Below are 19,244 nucleotides of genomic sequence, written 5' to 3'. Positions count from 1 at the left end.
TTGAGAAATAAACAAAGAATTAGAGTCACAATAAACCCAAGGATAAAAATTTAAAATGCTATTATTCTTTGTCTTTCGGTGAACCTGTCCACTGGACTTGTTGGTAAAACACTGTTCAAACACTTTAGGCAGACACTGTACAGAAAGCAGGAAACATTGCAAGGGAAGGCCCAGGGAAAACTCTCATCCAGTTGTTTTCCTTTTCTCCAGAACACTTTGGAGGAAACTATACAACATAAGTATAGGAAGTAAATATTTTCCCCTAATCTCTCTTCTAAACTGTGTTAATGAATTTAAATCCTGAAGCTGTTAGGAACCACAGTAATTTATAGGACATATTTCACACAAGCCAAATTTAGCAGTTGGTCAAAGAGAAGCTACAAGAAACCAAAAGAGAAAAAAACATGGGCTGTCAACAGTTCCCCAAAACAACAATTGCTTTGCTTTTAATATTTAATATTTTCTTTTTCTCCTTGATTAATAATAACTGTGGGGGTTTTTTTAATCCCTTCCCAGGTGTGTTTGCTCTCTTCTACATCAGTAACAAGTTCCGAACATATCCCTTCACCTTCAAAGACCAACTCATTATTTCTTACAGCGGCCTCCGAGGAGCCAGCAGCTTTTCTCTTGCATTCTTGCTTCCAGTGAATCTTTTCCCCAGAAAAAACCTATTCATCACTGCAACCATTGTGGTTATATATTTCACTGTGTTCATCCAAGTATGTATATTTCTTAATTGATAACTTTCATGTACTAGAGGTGACTGAAAGCTTCATAGTGAAAATTGCATTGAATTCACTCTTAGGCTAGGACAAGTTATTGCATTTTAGGGCCAGATTTAGCACTGTACTGTGTAATTAGCCTTTTTAAGAGCTTTTAGGTAATACAAAAATTCTGTATTGAAAACATGTGTCTTTTAAAATATTCAGGGGAGAGGGCACTTGGTGTCCAAAATTATTTATGTTCATTCCACATGCATTTCCTGGTACTTCCAATTTAAGAAGTCTTTTAGCTTTACCTTTCAGTACTGATTCATTCGTTATTCGTGATGTATCTCAAACTGACCAGAAAACAGTATGTATGTCTGTTCTGTGACAGCTTTTGAATTTTATACTTTTAACTTCATCTTAGAGGCCAAATACAAATATTTTGAAATCCTTTGTAAAAGAATATTTTAAAAAATGAAGTGAATAAGTCACATTTGTAAGGATAGGTGTCTACTTTAGATATTTGAGTTATTCAACCTTGCTTACTGCTGTACCTGGAAGAACTGAAACTTCTAGAGAACTCTGCATCCCATATTTTGCATTTTCCAATACCAAGGTCTCAGATCCTCTAGGGTGCCAATGGGGCACTATGCACTTGTGATAAAGTAAGGCACTTAGGTTCCACCAGAACGTTTCAGGAAAAAAAAAAAGTTTCTATTTCCACTTTTAAAATGGTTTTCTGTAGCAGTGCAGTAAAGAAGTGGGAAAAGCTGGAAACTGTTTCTAAGTGAAAACCCCCTGGAATGTTTAATTCTGAAAATGTTGAAGTAAATGGTTTTAAGACTTCCAGACCTCGCAAAGATTATTTTTTTTTCAAATGAATCCTCTTTTGAAGATGATTGCCAATGAGTCAGTTACTTTACATTATTAGAATATGCCTATAAATAGAATCTCACTTAAAAAAACCCCTATTAAAAAGTTTTTTATTTTAGATTCTCTTCTGTAGCTCTCCATACAAATAATAGTTAATTTCTGTGCTAAGACACAGCTTTCCTAACTGATTAAAATTATCCCCTTTTGCTTTCTTTCTATTTTTGCCTAAAAGATATTTAACTATTCAACTCATTATTCCAAATGCAGGGCATCACAATTGGACCATTGGTCAGATATCTGGATGTTAAAAAGACGAACAAAAAGGAATCTATAAATGAAGAAATTCATGTGCGAGTAAGTTTTTAATATCAGTAACCCCAAAAGGAACGAACAGGTATTCTAGAAGAGCTGGAAAGAGGGAAGCCCTTGGAAATCTAGCATTCTGTGCATTTGGATGCTCAATGCTTTTAAGAATGTAAGGAGGTAACTTAGGCATGATTTTCTGAGATCTTGCATCTCATTTATGTTCATATTTACTATCATATTATATTATCATCCACAAGTGTCATGGTGTATTAGGTCCTTATTCATTGGCACTTTGACCATGGGAGGACAGAAAGAGAAAGGTAATGTTTATCAAAGTACTCTCCATCCTTCCTAGCTGGATTAGTCAGAAACACTTGTTGCCATCTTTTGACCAGTTCTAGACACTGAAGTCTTAAAAGTCTTTAATCCAGATTTATTGAACTGAGTTGAACCATTGAACTGCAAACTTAGTTTCAAGTTATTCTGAGTAGTGATCTTTTGTCCTCTCAAACATTTACTTCAGTTCCCAAATTACTATTATATAAAATAACAGGAAGTTGTTCAATCTGATTTAACATTACAGAAAACCTATGTACATTCTTTCATTTCACAATAGGGAATACATTTGAAATCAACAGAAATGCTGTGTCTTAAAATTAAACACATGCACAGATGTAAGCTGAAGAGATATTAGCAAAATTAGAACATCTGAACTGATTTTGAATTTAAAGTGAATTTAATTCTTCCTATCTGAACATTTACAATGAACCTTGAAGAGAACCTGCATTTTAAAGCACCCCTTATGACAATATGTCTGTAAGAATTGGTCTTTTTCTGTCTCTATAGTGCTGGAAAAGCACACAAAAGGACTGAAAGTAACAGAAGGTAGCAGTGACCAGTCTCATGTCATTCTGCAAATTCCTCAGAGAGTTTATCTGTCAAGGTGAAGGTGTTGGCATGTGGCCCTGTGCCTCTCCCAGGAAGGCCATGCATGAGGAGGGGAAACTTGGAGGGGAAACAGAACCAAGAATTTATATTTTGGGTTCAGTAGACAAAAAGGACCCCAAAATTTTTTGCTTCCATTAAAACACTGCCACTGCAGCCAAGCTGCCACAGTGGCCTCTTTGCCTTGATTTTTAGAAAAATGTAGATGCTGTCAGAATTAACTCACATGCTCCAGGAAAACAATAAATCTCAAAATCATGTCAATAAGTGCATATTTGTGGTAACATTTCATAATGAACACATGGACATTTCATAATGGCCACTTACAATGTTTCCATGTTTTTTTCCTGTAGTTGATGGATCACTTGAAAGCAGGTATTGAAGACATATGTGGACATTGGAGTCATTATCAACTGAGAGATAAGTAAGTATGTCTTATTGCAGTCTAATATAATAAAATAACCTATCTATCAGGTAAAATATAGTAGGTAAATAGAAGAGGAAATCAAAATGCTGTGGTCATGTGCTGTATCTCTTTCTAGAAACAGAACTCCTGAGTAACCATTAACTCTTGAGAGTGCAATGCTCATACATTGCCTGCTAAATTGGATCTGCACAAGCAGAAAATAAGCCTTCTGAAAGAAAAACATAGCATGGCAACTCATGCTGCAGATATCAGCCTGTGCACACCCTTGGTATAAATCTGAGATCCCAGGAAACACTTCTTTAACTCTGGATTTAGAACATAAGCTACACATGGTCTCAGTGCTTTGATGGCTTTTGCTGTGAGCCTCCACAGTAGCAGAGAATCAGTAATAATTAGTCACGGGTCGTTATAGGTCTTTGCATTCACTAAAATCTGAATAAGAGTGCTGAAGGGAGTGTTTGAATTTAAACAGCCAGTAGCATAAGCGGATACCCTCAAGCTAGTCTTTACTCAGAAATGCAGGGCACACATTGTCCCTTCCATCAGCAGTGTGAGGTGGATTTGTGAAGCTTTGCAGCTCTTCCAAGCTCTGCTCAGAAGAGATAGATCTCCTGCTCCCTCTACCTTTTCCCTAAGGGAGTCCTGTGGACATGTTGGCCACCACCCCACAGCATGAAAGGAAGCAGGGAAAAGACTAATTTTTCTTTCCCCCAAACATCTTATTATGATGCCGTGGGCTAAAAGTTATCCTTAGTTCTGCCTAGGCTTCTGTGCTGGAATCCTGTCTGACCTTTCAGCATTGGACTCCAGTAATCCAGCCAAGGGTGTCTGCTGTAAGTCCTCTCAAGTTTCTCCCTATGGAAACCAGAAATTCAGAGGGGGAAGAGGATGACTAGTTTGCATCCAATTCTTGTCCCAATGGGGAGTAATGATAGAATGTACTAGGGCATACCCAGAATCTGAAATGTCTTCTTGGTTCTGAGTACAGAGATAGCTTTAGGACATCCATCTGCTGGGACTACACCACTGTCTGTGCAGTCAACAAACTGAACAAATCTCTGTTGGAGCAGTAAATCCATTTAAATAGCTACATTTACACATATCTGTGAGTAAATGCCATCCATTTGTCCCATACCTACCTGATAGCTTTGAAAAAAGAATTTTCCCTGAACTAGCCATAAATGTAGTGTTTTGGTTCATGGACAGATTCAAAAAACACACAGTGTCTAGGACATTTAACATAAGAAGATTGTATTAAAAAGTATTCCCTCAACTTTTGTATGCAGCTTTAAAGTTGTATACAGAATTAATTACCTAAGCAATGACAATCCAGGAGGCTTTTTATTACACAGAGAAACATAAAGAGCTGTAATCCCCGTGCAAATATTTGTGTACCTTCCTCTGCTATTAATGAATAAAAACAGCCTTTGCTAAGGAAAGAAAGATACAAACCCTGTAGTGCTTTTCCCAGCATCGTGGAGCACCTTACCTTGCTGTGGTAAACTGTTCCTTTGAAAGAAACAGAACTGTTGCTCTGCTGAAGATCTGCTGTTGTTCTGCTAAATGTCTGCCTGAAAGCATGTACCTGTTCCAAGGCACCCACACACATTCACATTCAAATTATGCCACACATTAGCAATATTTGACAATCTGCAGCATGCAAGCACATAGTATTTTGGGGTCCTTTCAATTTCTCTGTTATTCAGAATACAAAGAAATGTATTTTCTCTGCTCTAATTGTCAGGATTCAAAATTATCAGCAATGTAATGGGCCCTAACTACTGTAACTGCTGGGCCACTTAGAGCCTCATTGGTGGCTGGCTGAATAGGCCAGGATTACAGTAAGAGCAGCTGCTGCTGTTATGTCCTTCTATAATGCAACATTTGTACAAAAGCATGGAGACTGGCCGTATTCTTTTCTGACAAATGTGCCAGTGTAATATGCAAACATACACACAGCCCTCTTTTTTGCTCTGATTGCAGCTTGTTTCTTTCTTTTGTCTAGCGGGCTCTGCAATCTCTGTGGACCAGTAGACTATGCCAAATATCCCCCTAAAGGTCTCAGCTCACCAGGCCTTCAGGAGTCCACAGGTGCCTCTAATTTGTATTCAGTTTCCACCACTGAATTGTAGATATATGCATTTGAATGAAGATCAGCTTGTAGTACAGAAATGAAAACATATTTCCTTTTCTACACTTTGATTTTGGTATCTCTTTTGCAGATTTAAGAAGTTTGATAATAAGTATTTGAAGAAAATTTTAATTCGGGAACACCAGCCCAAATCCAGCCTTGTGTCATTGTACAAAAAGATGGAGATAAAATTGGCCATCGAGATGGCTGAGAGTGGCATGAAAATTTCAAAACCATCCACTACTTCTTTACAGTGAGTACCAACCTCCTCACCCTTTGCAGGGGAACAGGGACAAAAATGAGGAAGTACCCAAGGTATTCCATGACTTAATTGAAATGTAAGAAAAAAGAAGACTGTTAAGAAAAGAGAAGGTGCAATTTGGTGTTCATCATAACTGCGCTTTGCTCAGAGAGTGAAAATTAAAACCATGGACATTTCCTGTTTCTTTTCCATGATGGGCAGTCCTGAAGAGGAATCATGAGTGATGTACAGGAGTCCTGTTGCTTTAAATCACATCAGTGGCTCAAGACAGATGTACTTATAACTTACCTGGCCAGTGGGTTTTGTTAATCCCTGCCAGGTTCCTGCCATCCCTGCAGGATGGCTTAGCATACAGGTCCTGGCTCCATTGTCCCAATCATGAATTTTTGTTGAGAGCAGATTTCTTTGTAGCATTTGCAATTTTTGCTGCTCCAGTTTGCAATCCCTCACACCACCTTGCCATATTTTGGTATTTCCAAACCAAACAAATTTGTCCAATTAAACATTGAGAGCAGCCAGCCAAGAACGACTTGAGGATACTTGTGGTGGAAATGCTGGACATGAACTGTCAATGTACATTCACAGCCCAGAAAGGCAACCATATCCTGCCTCAAAAGCAGCATGGTCAGCAGGCTGGGGGAGGGGAATTCTCCCCTGCTATTCTGCCCTGTTATTCTGCCCTGCTATTCTGTGAGACCCTACAGTGCTGTGTCCAGTTCTGGAGTCCTCAGTACAGGGAAGACATGGACCTGTTAGAGCTGGTCCAGAGGAGTGCCACAAAGATGATCAGAAGGTCAAAGCACCTATCCTAGGAGACAGACAAGGCTCTGGGAACACTTGTTTGCAGCTTTTCAGTACTTAAAGAAGGCTTATAAGAAAGATAGGGACAGACTTTTTAGTAGACTTGTAGCAGTAGGACTAGGAGAAGGTAGGTTCAGACTAGGTACAAGAACTTTTTACGATGAGGGTGGTGAAACTCTGGAACAGGTTGCTCTGGGAGATGGCAGATGCCTCATCCCAGGAAACATTCAAGGTTGGGTGTGATGGGGCTCTGAGCAACCTGACAGAGCTGAGGATGTCCCTTGGTCATTGTGAGGGGGTTTGGAACCAGATGCAAGGCATTCTATGATTCTATCAAACAGTAATGCCATGTGGCATCAGACAGACCAGGGGACAAAACTGGTGGGATCTCCAGAGGGAACTGAGGGAACAACCCTCTAGGAGAAAAGTTGCACAAATCTTCTGTCCTGCATACTATTATTGATATGCACATATTTATCCTTGCTTTGCAACACACTGTCCAGAGCACAGGTACTGCTGCAGGCACTTGCCTCCATCATTTCTTTCCATGGTTCTTGCTGACCACTGTTGCTGATCTTTCCTGTTGCATCCTTAAACCACTCTCCATTTTGCAGCAGCTCCTGGTAGGGTCTGGCATATTACTTTTTTTGAATGATGATCATTCCCAATAACAGAAAATTCAAATATCAACTGGATATTAAATGAAAATCTTGATTGAAACTCTGGTTTAGTCATGTCAAGATCAATTTGTTTTCTTGTACTGATGTCAGCATGCAGTGTAAGACCTAGACCTTTTCTCTCTAAATTATTCTTTTCTGAATGGATGATATTAAAAAAGACTGCATGTATGTCAGGCTCCTTTCTGTCTGCTGTAATCCCTTAACCATTCTGAGCCAAGAGAAAATGTGCAAGGTTGATAGACAATCCCTGGCAATCAAACCACATCCCTCTTCTTTTCCTGAGGGAATGAGAAAATAAGACAAATTGCTCCAGCATAGTTCAGAAATTTTCTCCTGAGCTGAGAATTTAGGTTGATAAATATTCTTTAATAACCAGCTGATATGATGGACTAATTTTTGCCATCTCTACTCTGGCTATAATTGAATTTTGCTGTGCATCATCCTCTGATGAGAAAGCTTTTTTAAAAATGAAGTGTCAACTTCAGAAAAACAGCCTGTGGCTCAAGACCATTATGATCTTGCAGGTTGTGAGAGTGTTCTAGGAAAATAAACATTTCCCTACCTCTGTTCATTGATAAGTGTCTGCTGTTGAGGACTGCAGGAGACAGGATATTGAGGGAGTTGGTGGATCTTTGGTCTGAGCCAATACAGTGGTTCTTGCTGTCTTTCCCCACAGCAATCAAAAGAACCTGTGTAAAAGGTCTCTAAATGTATTTATAAATTGTATGATTACTGTCATTGAGTCAGCATGTACCTAAAGTCCTGTCTTCAGTGAAGATACAAAACTCTGGCCATGAACAAAAGGAGATTTGAAATAAAATTCCAATGTATGGCTTGTAAATCATTATTAGCAGTGCCACAGTAGTGAGAAAACTCTCGCTCACACTTCTGATCAGTTTTTTCAGCCTTTATGCACTCAAGGAGATTTACTTTATAAGAATCAAAGCAGATCTCCAATGCTGTGAATTAGAGAATTGCATTCATGCTGGTGTGATTCCTGCAGGTGGAGTGGGTGTCCAATTTACAGTAAGTATTTTCAGTGTGGAGTGAGAAAATTTGCCCACGGATAGTGCAACAAAGAATCCACACTGGAATGAAAGCAGAGCATTTGGTTATGATATTTTGGAGAATATAAGCCTGATAAATAAGGATGGAATGGCAAAAGTGGAGTGTAGGAGATATTATCAAAACTGTGGGTTTATGGCTGGTTTTTGTAGGAAATATGAGCATTAGAGAGAAAGATGGTTTGGTACTGGGTTTACTTAATGCTGGCTTCATATTGCTGCAATATTGACTTTGATAAATCTTAGAATATATGAATACAGTACAGATCAGAACCAATTGTTGTGTTGTCATTTGTGGTGGTACAGTTATGAGAAAGTTGTGCCCCAATAACATTATTCATTCACAGGATGAGTGAAGATTAATGGAAAGTTTACAACATTCAAGATTTTAGATATAATATAAAAAAATTGACACAGATTGTGCAAGTATCAATGTATCAAATATCAAGTATCTCCATATCTAAGGAAGAGAGAAATAATGTCATGACAGTCATTACAGAGAGACAGTTTTCATGCCATATTATAACTTTTTTCTTGACAAATATATCCTGTGCTGTTCTTTGTTGTAACATGTTGGAAGATTCAATAACAACAAAGAAATAGTTTCAATAAGGATTACTTTATGGGTTTGGTAACATACTGTACATGCTTGGGGTTTTTTGAAAGCCTTTTCTTAAGGTACTGCAAAATGTGAAAGCAATCTGTTCCTTATTACCATATATGTGCATTGTTATCAGTTGGGTAGGTTAATTTCCAATCCCATGAAAAGAATGATGGTTTTTTATTTGTGCTCCAGAACAATATAGATTATCTTCATGCTACTTTTTCTTTTGCTACCCCAACTGAGACTCAAGCAGTTTTATTTACTCTATTTAATTCACTTTAAGAGCAAAATAATAAGATTTGAAATTATTTAGAACTGGATATTTCTGTGTTGGCATATGGAGAAAGTCAGGTATGCAGCTGGAAAAGTAGAGATAATCTGATAATCTCCCCTTTGGAGTTAAGATTTTCCCTGTTTAGATACTTTCCCCTGTTTATTCCCAGCTGTAAATTATAAAGACCCTGTGGGCACATTCAGTGGAGCACAGAGCAGGGAGGCAGTTGTTACCTGTGTTGTCAAAGCCACATGCAGCAACTATTCCAGTTCCATTTGCATTACACAAATGAGCCAAGCCTGTATTTTAGAGACCAATACTTGATGACAGTCCCCAGGGCTTGTGCTTGTGTATATCTTCCAGGTGTACCTAGGGTCTCCCTGCTGTCCAAAGGGTCATCAGACAGGGGCTGCTGACAGCAAGGAGCCTGGTTTCCCTGTGTGGAGGGCAGCATACACGGGCTGTGCCCCACTGTGACACGCCACACCCAGTAGGGAGTAAAGGCGCAATGCACCCAAGCCTGAAACTTGGTAGCATCCCCAGATCCTCTCAGTGTATCTCTAAGAGCTGAAAGCAAGTGAAAAAGGAACCAACCAACCAATGCACCCACCCACTCAGGCTGGGTGATGGTGAAGGTACTTTTTTTTCCCTAATGGTAAATAAATAACTTTGTTGCTATTGCAATTGTTGAGAATTGATGAATGTCAATTAAACATTTGATGGGAAGGATTTATCAGGGACAAGATAAGATTTCTGGTCAAATCCAGAATGGCAGCCCTTTTCTGTCACACTGACTTGCCAGCATCTCAGTGGCAGACTAATGGGTCACTCATGCTTCAGTGAGTCCTTAACCTGCTGCTTATCCCAATCCTTGCTTTAATATTACACCTTAACCTGCTGTAAATTTCCCTCTTTGTTTTTATTTCACAGAAAAGAAGTCAGGTGTCTGTTTTAGTCTGATGGCAGAATGAAAACACTTTCCAAAACCTTGAAATATATCAGGAATTATTTCTTCTATTCCAGGGGCTTTGGACAGGGACCAGGGTACCAGGGATCTCTGTATACTTCAGGGTAAGAGGCAGTAAAATAGAGAATCCAGGCAGTTCATATTGGTCCTACAAGTTTTCAAGATGTTAATGGTAGATTATCAAACAAAACAATAGTAATATTGTTAAACTAGCTGTAGTTGCAAATTTCAGCCTTTTTCCCATGTTTACATCATAATCAATTTAGTATGAATCATAAACAGTTTAGCATGAATCCATTGTCCTTTGCCATTAAAATTTTAAAATTTATTTTAGAGGCAGTGTGAAATAAATGCACACAAAACTCTGGCAATACTGTATATAGATCATAATTTATTTTTTAATTATTGCACACTTTACAGACAACACTTTAAGGACATCACTTAGCTGAAAAACAACAATTGCAATCACTTTTTTTTTTTATTTTTTAAGAGGTGGGAAAGCAAAATGGAGAAAGGAAAAATTCAGAAGGAACAAGACAGACTGATTCATCCTGGATGATCACTATCTATTTCCCTTTCTTTTCCTGGGAATTCACTCAAACACTAACTCTCACAGTGATTGACTGTTGTAGTGAAACCCAATAACATTTCACAGCAGCCCTCCTCCACTGCTTTGCTAGTGAAAAAGCCAGGCAGTTACAAGTGACTGTGGGCTTGCCAAAGTTTTTTAAAGACACAAAGATTACTATCTTTTAGGTGATTCTTTAATGTCAAATGGAGAAACAGGTTCAGTAGCAAGGAAACTCTATATGTTCTCCTCACCACAGGGTGGGTCTGTCAGACTTCATAATTAATATACTCTTAGGATTTTCTTCACTTTCTCAAAGGAGTGAAAACCAGTAAGGTGGCAAGGCCCAGACTGCTAGACCATGCTGAGGTTTTTGTTCAGACAGAGGAGGAAACTTGCAGTGCTTTCCTGAGCTGGTCATGGCCTAATCTAATCCTTAAATAGGAACTTCCTTCTGGAGGTTTAAGAAAGAAGAGTTTCTGCTGCCAGCTGTATGAGGGCTTAGGGCCCAATTTGACTACCCACTATACGGATAAAGCCAATGAAAGAGCAAAATTTGACCTTTTTTAATTCATCTTTGGATGATTTGCAGGTGTTGCTGATCACAGAAAGGCTCTACATAGCCTTCTTTTCTAGCGCTAAAAATAGTCCATGCATTATTTAATGGGATCAGTATTTAATCAGCTCATGAATATCATATTTAATTTCCCCTTTTATTTACAGGAGCGGCAGGAACCAGCGTGCACACAGGCTGTCCCCGGCAGAGGTGGAGGCCATGCGGGATGTCCTGGCACACAACCTGTACCAAGTGCGGCAAAGGGTGCGTGAGCCGAGCCGAGCCGAGCCGAGCTGCCGAGCGCTGGTTGCGGCCCCGCAGCCCGGGTCTGCCCTGCCCGTACCACGGCCCGGGGGCACTGCGGGCAGCTGGGAGGGCAAGGAGGGAAGAAACCTGGGCTTGGGCACTGATCGGAATAGAGGAAAGCTGGGTTTGCGCTTTTTTTTTTTTTTTTTTTCCCTTTTCTTTTTCCATCCTGACGGCAGCGGGAAAAGCCAGGATAAATCAGTGCCTGAGCTGTAGAGGTCAGGCTTCCCTCGCCGCTGGGCTGTGCCTTGCCGGGGCTCCCGGGAGCGCAGCCCGGCGCTGGCAGCGCTCCGGCGGCAGCAGCAGCAGCGAAACTCCGCTGCGGGGGCGGGCGGGCAAACACCGCGCAGCCCGGCGTGGGAGCGGCATTTACCGCACCGCAGGAGGAAAAAAACGAAGGAAAAAAATTTTCCACGTCCTCCGAGCTTCATTTGACACATTTAGGTGGTTTGTTTCCCTGTAGAAGTGGCGCGATAATACCTCAGCGGGGATTTGTTTTGCAGAAATTTGTGGTGACCCTGACAGAGCCCAGGGTATGGTATCTGCTTAATCCAGTCTCGGGCACTGAATAGACAATTGAGAGCTCGCCCACAGCAAAGAGTGGGAGAGAATACATTACAGTAACCTTGAAATTATGCCGATAAACAAGGCTAACTCATGTAACACACGTGTACTAGAAAATGCTAGGGCCTGCTCATTTAAATGTGGCATTATTAATATGTTATTCATTCCTAACATTGTTTGACTTGCCATGGCTAATTATCCTTATGATATCAATTTCTTATCTTACCAGCAACAATTTGCATTTATAGTTATCTCTTAGCTTACTGAAATGAACTAACTCTCTTCAAAATCAGTTACAGTAATGACTATTTGTGCTAGTCATTTCCTATGTAGTATTGAGAATGGTGTGCTTTTGGACATGAAAGATTGGATGGAAAGTAATGCCACTTCTAATACTCCTTTTCAGCTCTGAAAAGCTCTTGCTCCCCAGACCAGTTTTACAAGGACCCTTGCGAATGAAACTGAGATGAGATTCTACTTTTTAAGAGGGATTATAAACTTCAATGAATTTTTCTCTTTAAGGCAGATAATTATTTCCTTCATTTCACTAGATGTATGTGATAAACTAAAAGGCTTGTCTTAAATGATGCTCAGATTTAGGGTAATAGTAATTTGTAGTTTGTCCAAATATGGAAAGGAAACTTAGTTGTGCATCTCATTCTAGAGATTCATTCTTTGTTCCTGAGTGCATCTGAAGCTTGCTTCAGACTCGGTAATATTAGTACCAAAGCTCAGAGCTGAGTTAACCAGGTGTCTCTTTCTTGGGACCTGCCTCATATCTGTAGCTCCCAGCTACACTTGATGAGAGGAGAAAAGAGATGACTAAGACAGGACAAGCCCAGAGATGATAACAGCCTTCTTAGGTAGGTATATTTTATATACCTCCACTTTGAGCAGGTAAGAGTCTATCAAAAATGGCATCAAAACACAGCCCTTGAGGTCTGAGACTTATAGCTGTGTTCAGCTTCCTCCCATCTTGCTCTGCAGCAGTGAGATTTGTGCGTGGCTGCATTTTGCCATGTGATACCAAAGCAATCCGTGTTGGGTCTGTGACCGAGCTGAGGCAGATGTCCCCTTGGCCCTGTGGTTGATCAGACTGATTAACATTGCAAAGGCACCGAAAATGAGCTGGCTGCATCTTTTGTTTCAGGCACCAGCATACAACCGGCACAATCTTCCTACTGAGACAAGTGACAAACAAGCACAAGAAATCCTCATTCGTCGGGAACACAGCCTGAGGCAAAGTTGCAGGAAGGGAAACAGCTTGCCTTGGGGTAGACCGGTACCTGTTATCCATCTACTGTTTATGTAAAAATGCCTTGGCTTCTCTGTAAATATGGAAAGACACTAGTTCTAATGTACCCTTCACTGTATTAAAATGGGTATTTTCCCAGTGTGCTCATGCAGCCCTTAAGAAGAAAAACCTTCACTTAGCATGGGAGCAGCAAAGTTTTCATGTCCCATCTCAATGCATTGGTCAGAAATCAGCTACTCTGACTGTGTGTAGTAAAATAATGTAACTTGCATTGATTTTGCATGTGCAAAGTATAGTGTAATCAGAAAAGGCCTGATGCAAAGCCTCTGGCACGTTGATGATTTGGGTTCTCAATCAGTAAGAGATTTGTCTGACCAAAGGTAGGCATTGAACAGCACAGACATTTATAACTGAGATAATCATGGTTAAGGAAGAGAAATAAGTTCTTGTTGGATGGATTAGTTGTACTCAAATTTTTTACCTGAAATAAGAAAGGTGAACCTTAGAGGAACATGTTTTTCTCTGGTGATGGTAAAACCACTTTGGCTGTTATATCAGACAGATATTCTCACTGGAGCTGATGTGAGTTCAACCATCTAAACCAAGCATTGATCTTATTCATGCCTATCAAAATTTGGCTTTAATGATGCAGCATATCTCCATAACTCTTTACTGTTTCACCAAGTCAGTGCCCAGTGGAGGCACTCACAGGCATTGGACACACTTCTGTCTCCTACACAGGTTAACACCACGGAAATACGCTACCTCTCCTTACCTCAGGGTCCACGCCAGCCCACTAGAAGAAAAGCCAGGCATGTTACTTTTACAGGTAAGGGAAGTGCTTTACTCTGTATCCTACTCCAGTAGAAAAGGAAACTTGGCCAGTTGTTTGGTGGATTTAACAGTACTACATGCACAGTCCCGTGGAAGTCTATGGCCTCTTTAAATGAGCTACACCCTTCTCTCCTTTCTGTTTTATCATGTTGTTTATATTATCATTACTGCATCAGTTTCTGTTTTGTTCCAGCACCTCCTGCTTTTCTCTTCTTCCCTCTTGAACAAATATTCCTGTGATCCCTGCAGTTCCACCTGGCCAAGCTCAAGAACACAAATTAGCCATTCCCTGCAGCCCCACAGACAGAGCTGTATGCAAAATTATTATGACTTTCTGAACCTGTAGCCCTGTCCAGGTGAGACTGATGGAGCTCCATGGTCCCAGGTCCTGCAGGTACCAAGACTGAGCAGGTTTCCCAACAGGCAGCCCCACACCAAAATTCAGTGCATGTGTACACACAGCCAGACACAGAGAGCAGCACAGACATGGCACAGGGCTCACACAAATGCAAACAGCACCAATGGCCTCATCCTTGTCCCCTCCCTGGATGATGAGACTGATAGACTGTTGGTGGAAAAGTATAAATACATACATGCTATCTGAATCTTCAGTAGCTGGCCTGAGATACAGGCTCTGCTCAGCAGCTGGCCCCGGACCTTCCATCTGTACATTTGGTGGCACTTGGGTATGTAAATCCCAGGGGACACAGCCCCCAGCAGCTCCAGTTCACAGACCTACACACAGAGACTTGGTGTTACACTCTACCTCATGTACTGGAGGAGCCTCCAGTAGCTGGCCTTGGGCAGCCAGTCCTCCCTGTCTAAAAGACTTAAAGTATTCCACACAGCAGTCTCAGACCTAAAAGGACTGCAGACACTTTGAAGGAACCAAATGCTGCTATAGGAGGTAGGCATATTATTTTAGTGGGGAGAGAGCTAAATCCTGAACAAAATGTAAACAATGATTATCTGCTGCTGTGGAATGCAACAGGTGGATCTGTGATTGGTCTCATGTGCTTGTTTCTAATTAATGGCCAATCACAGTCCAGCTGTTCGGACTGTCTCGGTCAGTCACAAGCCTTTGTTATCATTCCTTTTCTATTCTTAGTTAGCCTTCTAATGAAATCCTTTATTCTATTCTTTTAGTATATTTTTAATATAACATATATCATAAAATAATAAATCAGGCCTTCTGAAACATGGAGTCAATATTCTCATCTCTTCCCTCATCCTAAGACCCCTGCGAACACCACCACAATTGTGTAGCATGAACACAACTTTAAGTGTCTTCAGCAGGAAAAAGCCACCCTAAATCCTCTCATAAACTGTTGGGATGAGATGAATTGCGCTTGGAAACTAAGAAGAGAAGTACTCAGTATGTAGGGAATTAGAGTGACAACCTCATTTGTGCACACATGCATTTTAGAGATGAATGTCATCTCTTCTGTCTATGCCTGGAAGACCTTCTGGAAAAAAAAATCTTCCAGCAAGCTTGATTTAGGTCTTATATATAGCATGTGCAGAAATTTTAGTAAATAAAGCTCAGAAATAACCTTAAATAGATTCTTAAGTCACCTACCAGCTCTTTCTGCCACTCATATAAACGAATTGGCCAGAGAGGTTGTTGTTGCCCAGACAAATTATGGACTCCCCATCCCTGAAGGTGTTCATGAGCAAGTGGATGGGCCTGAGCAACATGGTCTAGTGGAAGGTTCCCTGTTCATGAAAGGGGGGCAGAAGTAAGGGAACTTAAAGGTCCCTTCCAACCCTAACCAGTCTATGATTTTATGAATTATTTCTTTGGCAGTATATATCATTCATACTTTGTAGCAGTGATGCTCCTAAAGGGCTGAGTAGAAGCCCTGGAAATCTGGGAAATACTATCCTGCTTGGGGTGTCGTATGTCCATGGGGCCTATGAGCAGCAGTGCTTTACTGTGCCAACTGTGCAATAAACATTAGCTTAAAATAATTTAATAGTTATGGATCTGCAATAATTTCTTAAATTTTGAAACTGTGACCACAGTCAATACATGTATACTTTAACTGTAGCAGGATTTAGACTAATTTTACTGTTCATAGACCTCTGTGTTTATATCCCAGATCCTCCTAGTTCATATGTTAGGAGTTGTTTCTTACATTAACTACTTTCCTACTGTGTAGTTAGACTACAGGTGGCTTTAGGAAAGGGAAAAAGTAAATTCTATAAAACTCGTCAGAATGAGAATGCCAGTTACTGGCCTCTTGCAGGCAAATTTTTACAATGTACTTGTGGCAAAGCAAGCTGGTAGGAGCAGATCTGACACACCCAGAGTAATCAAAGCACCCCTGGTTTCAGATGAAACTGTTCATCTTGTTAGTCACAGGTCACTGGCAAACTTGATTTTTGATGGACCAGAATTTTCTCCTTTATCATGTTTTTGTTTTGTGCTATGGGTTTAAAAATGCTTTTTAACCATGGTACTAGGTACACTTCTGAAATTTTAGGAAAATTTAAATTACATAAAGGAACACTCTTGCATTTCACTCTTGCCCTTCATCCTTGCAGTGAAGGCATTGGGCAGGTCTGTGAGACACCAAAAAGTAGGTGAATGTGCTCATATTCTGGTGTTTCAGAGCTGAGATGAGGTAAAGAAAATCTTTTAAACATCAGCTTTGAGACGAAAATTAAAAATTAGGGCTATTTTTAGTTCTTGACTGCTTCCTTATTCTATAATAATTATTTAAAATGCTTCAGTTCCAGGGTATTGTATTGAATACCCTTTATCTCTCCTTTCCAATACCATGGCATTTCTCTCTTCTCTTCTCTTCTTTAAATAAACAAATTATTTGTCTGTTTATCTTTAGATCAGCATAGGAGTGGCTCTGATGCTGCATTGCCATTGACATTGAGGCCCCAGCCCCGGCTACGGCCACTGGAAGCCAAGCAGCGGCAGGAGCTGATTCCAATGGCACACCTGGACAGACGAGCTGCTCCATCCAACCTGCCAGCTCGAAGAGGATATTCAATCAGGCCTCATCGTTTCACCAGAGCAGACAATCCAGCTCCAATGCCAAAGGCTCGCTTCACTGTCAGAGAAGTGGAGGAGTATGAGTCAGAAGAAGAGACAGAAACAATGGCACCAGCCAGGCCATTAGTTATATGAGGAGAAGAGATCATCAGTGTTTGCATCTCTAGGGCCCTTGGTGCACTGCTTCAAAAGAAGTAGCAAAGCTTTTATATGAACCAAACTATGATTTTCCTCTGGGGACCAGTGTGCTTGCTCTCGTATCACTTTCAAGAGTTGTATTAAGGTACTTAGTGGCTCAGAGAAGACTCAAATTCTTATGTGCTAATATCAAGCTTTCTTTCCAACAAAACACTGCAGGAAAGAGAAGAATATGATATTTGTATGGGTTTGGATGAGGATTTAAACAACAGTAGTTGGGTGCATGAAGTACTATGGGTGGAAGCTGACACTGCCTTTGTTTCATACTATGGTCTGCATCCAGAAATATCTAAAGGCATCTCTGACATGTGAATGCACATCATAGAGCTTTTGATTTCAGATCAGAATCAGCTGCATTCTGGAAAAGAGTTTGTTGTAGGGCACTAAATAGCTTATTTAGTTGGTGTTTTTACCCTGGTGATGGGAAAATTTTACTGGGTATGTCAGGTCACATGGACCATTTATTCCCCCTTTCTCATCCCATGGTTTCTCCCTCACATAACCCCCTGGTTTCTGTATGCCCTGGTGTCTGTCCCACGGGTGGTCCCTCCCCTTGCCCCTCCCCAATGTTATCCCATTGGCCACAGTCCTCTTTCCCCACCCCCATCACCTGGGGCATAAAACCCTACGGCAGGTGTGGTTCTGCCTCTCTGCTCCTGGGTGGTTGCTGCCACCAGAAGTGTCTGTCTCAAGCTAATGAACTGGATACTCATCTCCACGTGGCAAAGAGCGCTTCTCGTCTTTTACCTTCCGTCTGTGCAATTCTGTGTGGGCTTTAGTCCTGAGCAAGCCGGATCTGGATTTATATTAGCCCAGAGAATCATGGATTTATTGCAAGAGTTAAAAGCAGAAAGGCATTTCTTAGGGCATGTAAATGTCACTGAAGATGCCTAAGCAAGACCTTAAGTCAAAAGGATTTTCAGTGAATGTTTTAAGCACTTAGGAACCTCTTGGTAACTCAGGTTTTGGCTCTGAAAAAGTGTGTAAAGTCATCTACTGTGATGATCCATGGCTCCAGCTAGTTGAATCAATTTCAATAGGTAGGCTCCTATCACTCACCTACAGTTGTTTTGGAGGAATAAAGAAGGTATCCTTGTATGTACAAATCCAGAGGAGTTTTCAGGCAGAAGTACTGTCAGGATTTTATTTGTAAGCATGGAATGGCAAGAACATACACAATATTTTTGTGATTCAGCAAGCAGAAGGCTTCCTTGTAAAGTATTTAACTTCTCCATTCCCCACTCCCATCTTGTGTGCCCAAATGCATGCACCATTTTTCACAGTACAGCTGGACCAGCAATGCAGATAGGAAGCAAGAAACTGGGATTAAAGGTAAAGGGAGCCTAATCCTGTAGCCTGCTGTCTAGCAGGAAAGAGAGGCCCTGTGTTTGCCTCACACCTATTTGTAGTGTCTTTCTATATGTTGTACAGAGAAGATTTTCTCTAAAAGAAAGCAGAAATAATCAGAGGGATATGCACTACAACACTTGAACTCCCAGCCTTTCTGTGGAGCTCCCTTCCAAGTGACTCTGTGTGCCCATGCTCCACTCTCAATGGTGGCTCTCCCTAGTAACAGGAGAAGCAAGTATCGTCTTTAGACATTTTAGCTAAGTCCCAGACACCTAGTTTCTCTGAAAAAGTTCCTTTCTGTAGAATGGAAGCAGCATTGCCATTGTCTTCTCTGTCTTAGCACTGTAGTTGAGCTGATTTTATCCAAAGGGATGAATCCAGAAGTCCATAAACCCACCCTTACAGCTGCACTGAAATTGAATCTATGGTTAAGAAATGTACCAAGTTCAGTCATGTTTTTGTTAAGTTTCCTCCTGTTTCCTCCACTCAGACCTTGCTCAAGGTCTGTAAATGCTTCTCTAAGAGTCAGAGATAGCAGTGCTACTTGCATGTTTCTCTTTTT

At 40.7% G+C, this 19,244-nt stretch overlaps 1 protein-coding gene across 1 annotated transcript in view; it reads left to right on the top strand.

Moving 5' to 3' along the window:
* SLC9A4 (solute carrier family 9 member A4) overlaps window positions 1-17,425 on the top strand; it is a 30,733-nt gene extending 13,308 nt beyond the window's left edge. Inside the window, exons 5-12 of the mRNA XM_054627744.2 lie at window positions 517-719; window positions 1,848-1,934; window positions 3,185-3,255; window positions 5,481-5,642; window positions 11,333-11,429; window positions 13,186-13,317; window positions 14,032-14,119; window positions 16,971-17,425. Coding sequence (XP_054483719.2) covers window positions 517-719; window positions 1,848-1,934; window positions 3,185-3,255; window positions 5,481-5,642; window positions 11,333-11,429; window positions 13,186-13,317; window positions 14,032-14,119; window positions 16,971-17,269 — 1,139 coding nt within the window. The 3' untranslated portion in view covers window positions 17,270-17,425. The remainder of the gene's footprint in view (window positions 1-516; window positions 720-1,847; window positions 1,935-3,184; window positions 3,256-5,480; window positions 5,643-11,332; window positions 11,430-13,185; window positions 13,318-14,031; window positions 14,120-16,970) is intronic.
* The last annotated feature ends 1,819 nt before the right edge of the window (window positions 17,426-19,244 follow it).

Source organism: Agelaius phoeniceus, chromosome 2 (genome assembly GCF_051311805.1).
Source record: "Agelaius phoeniceus isolate bAgePho1 chromosome 2, bAgePho1.hap1, whole genome shotgun sequence".
Taxonomy (NCBI): Eukaryota; Metazoa; Chordata; class Aves; order Passeriformes; family Icteridae; genus Agelaius; species Agelaius phoeniceus.
Note: the sequence above shows the minus strand (reverse complement) of the source record. Positions and strands in the feature narration are given on the sequence as shown.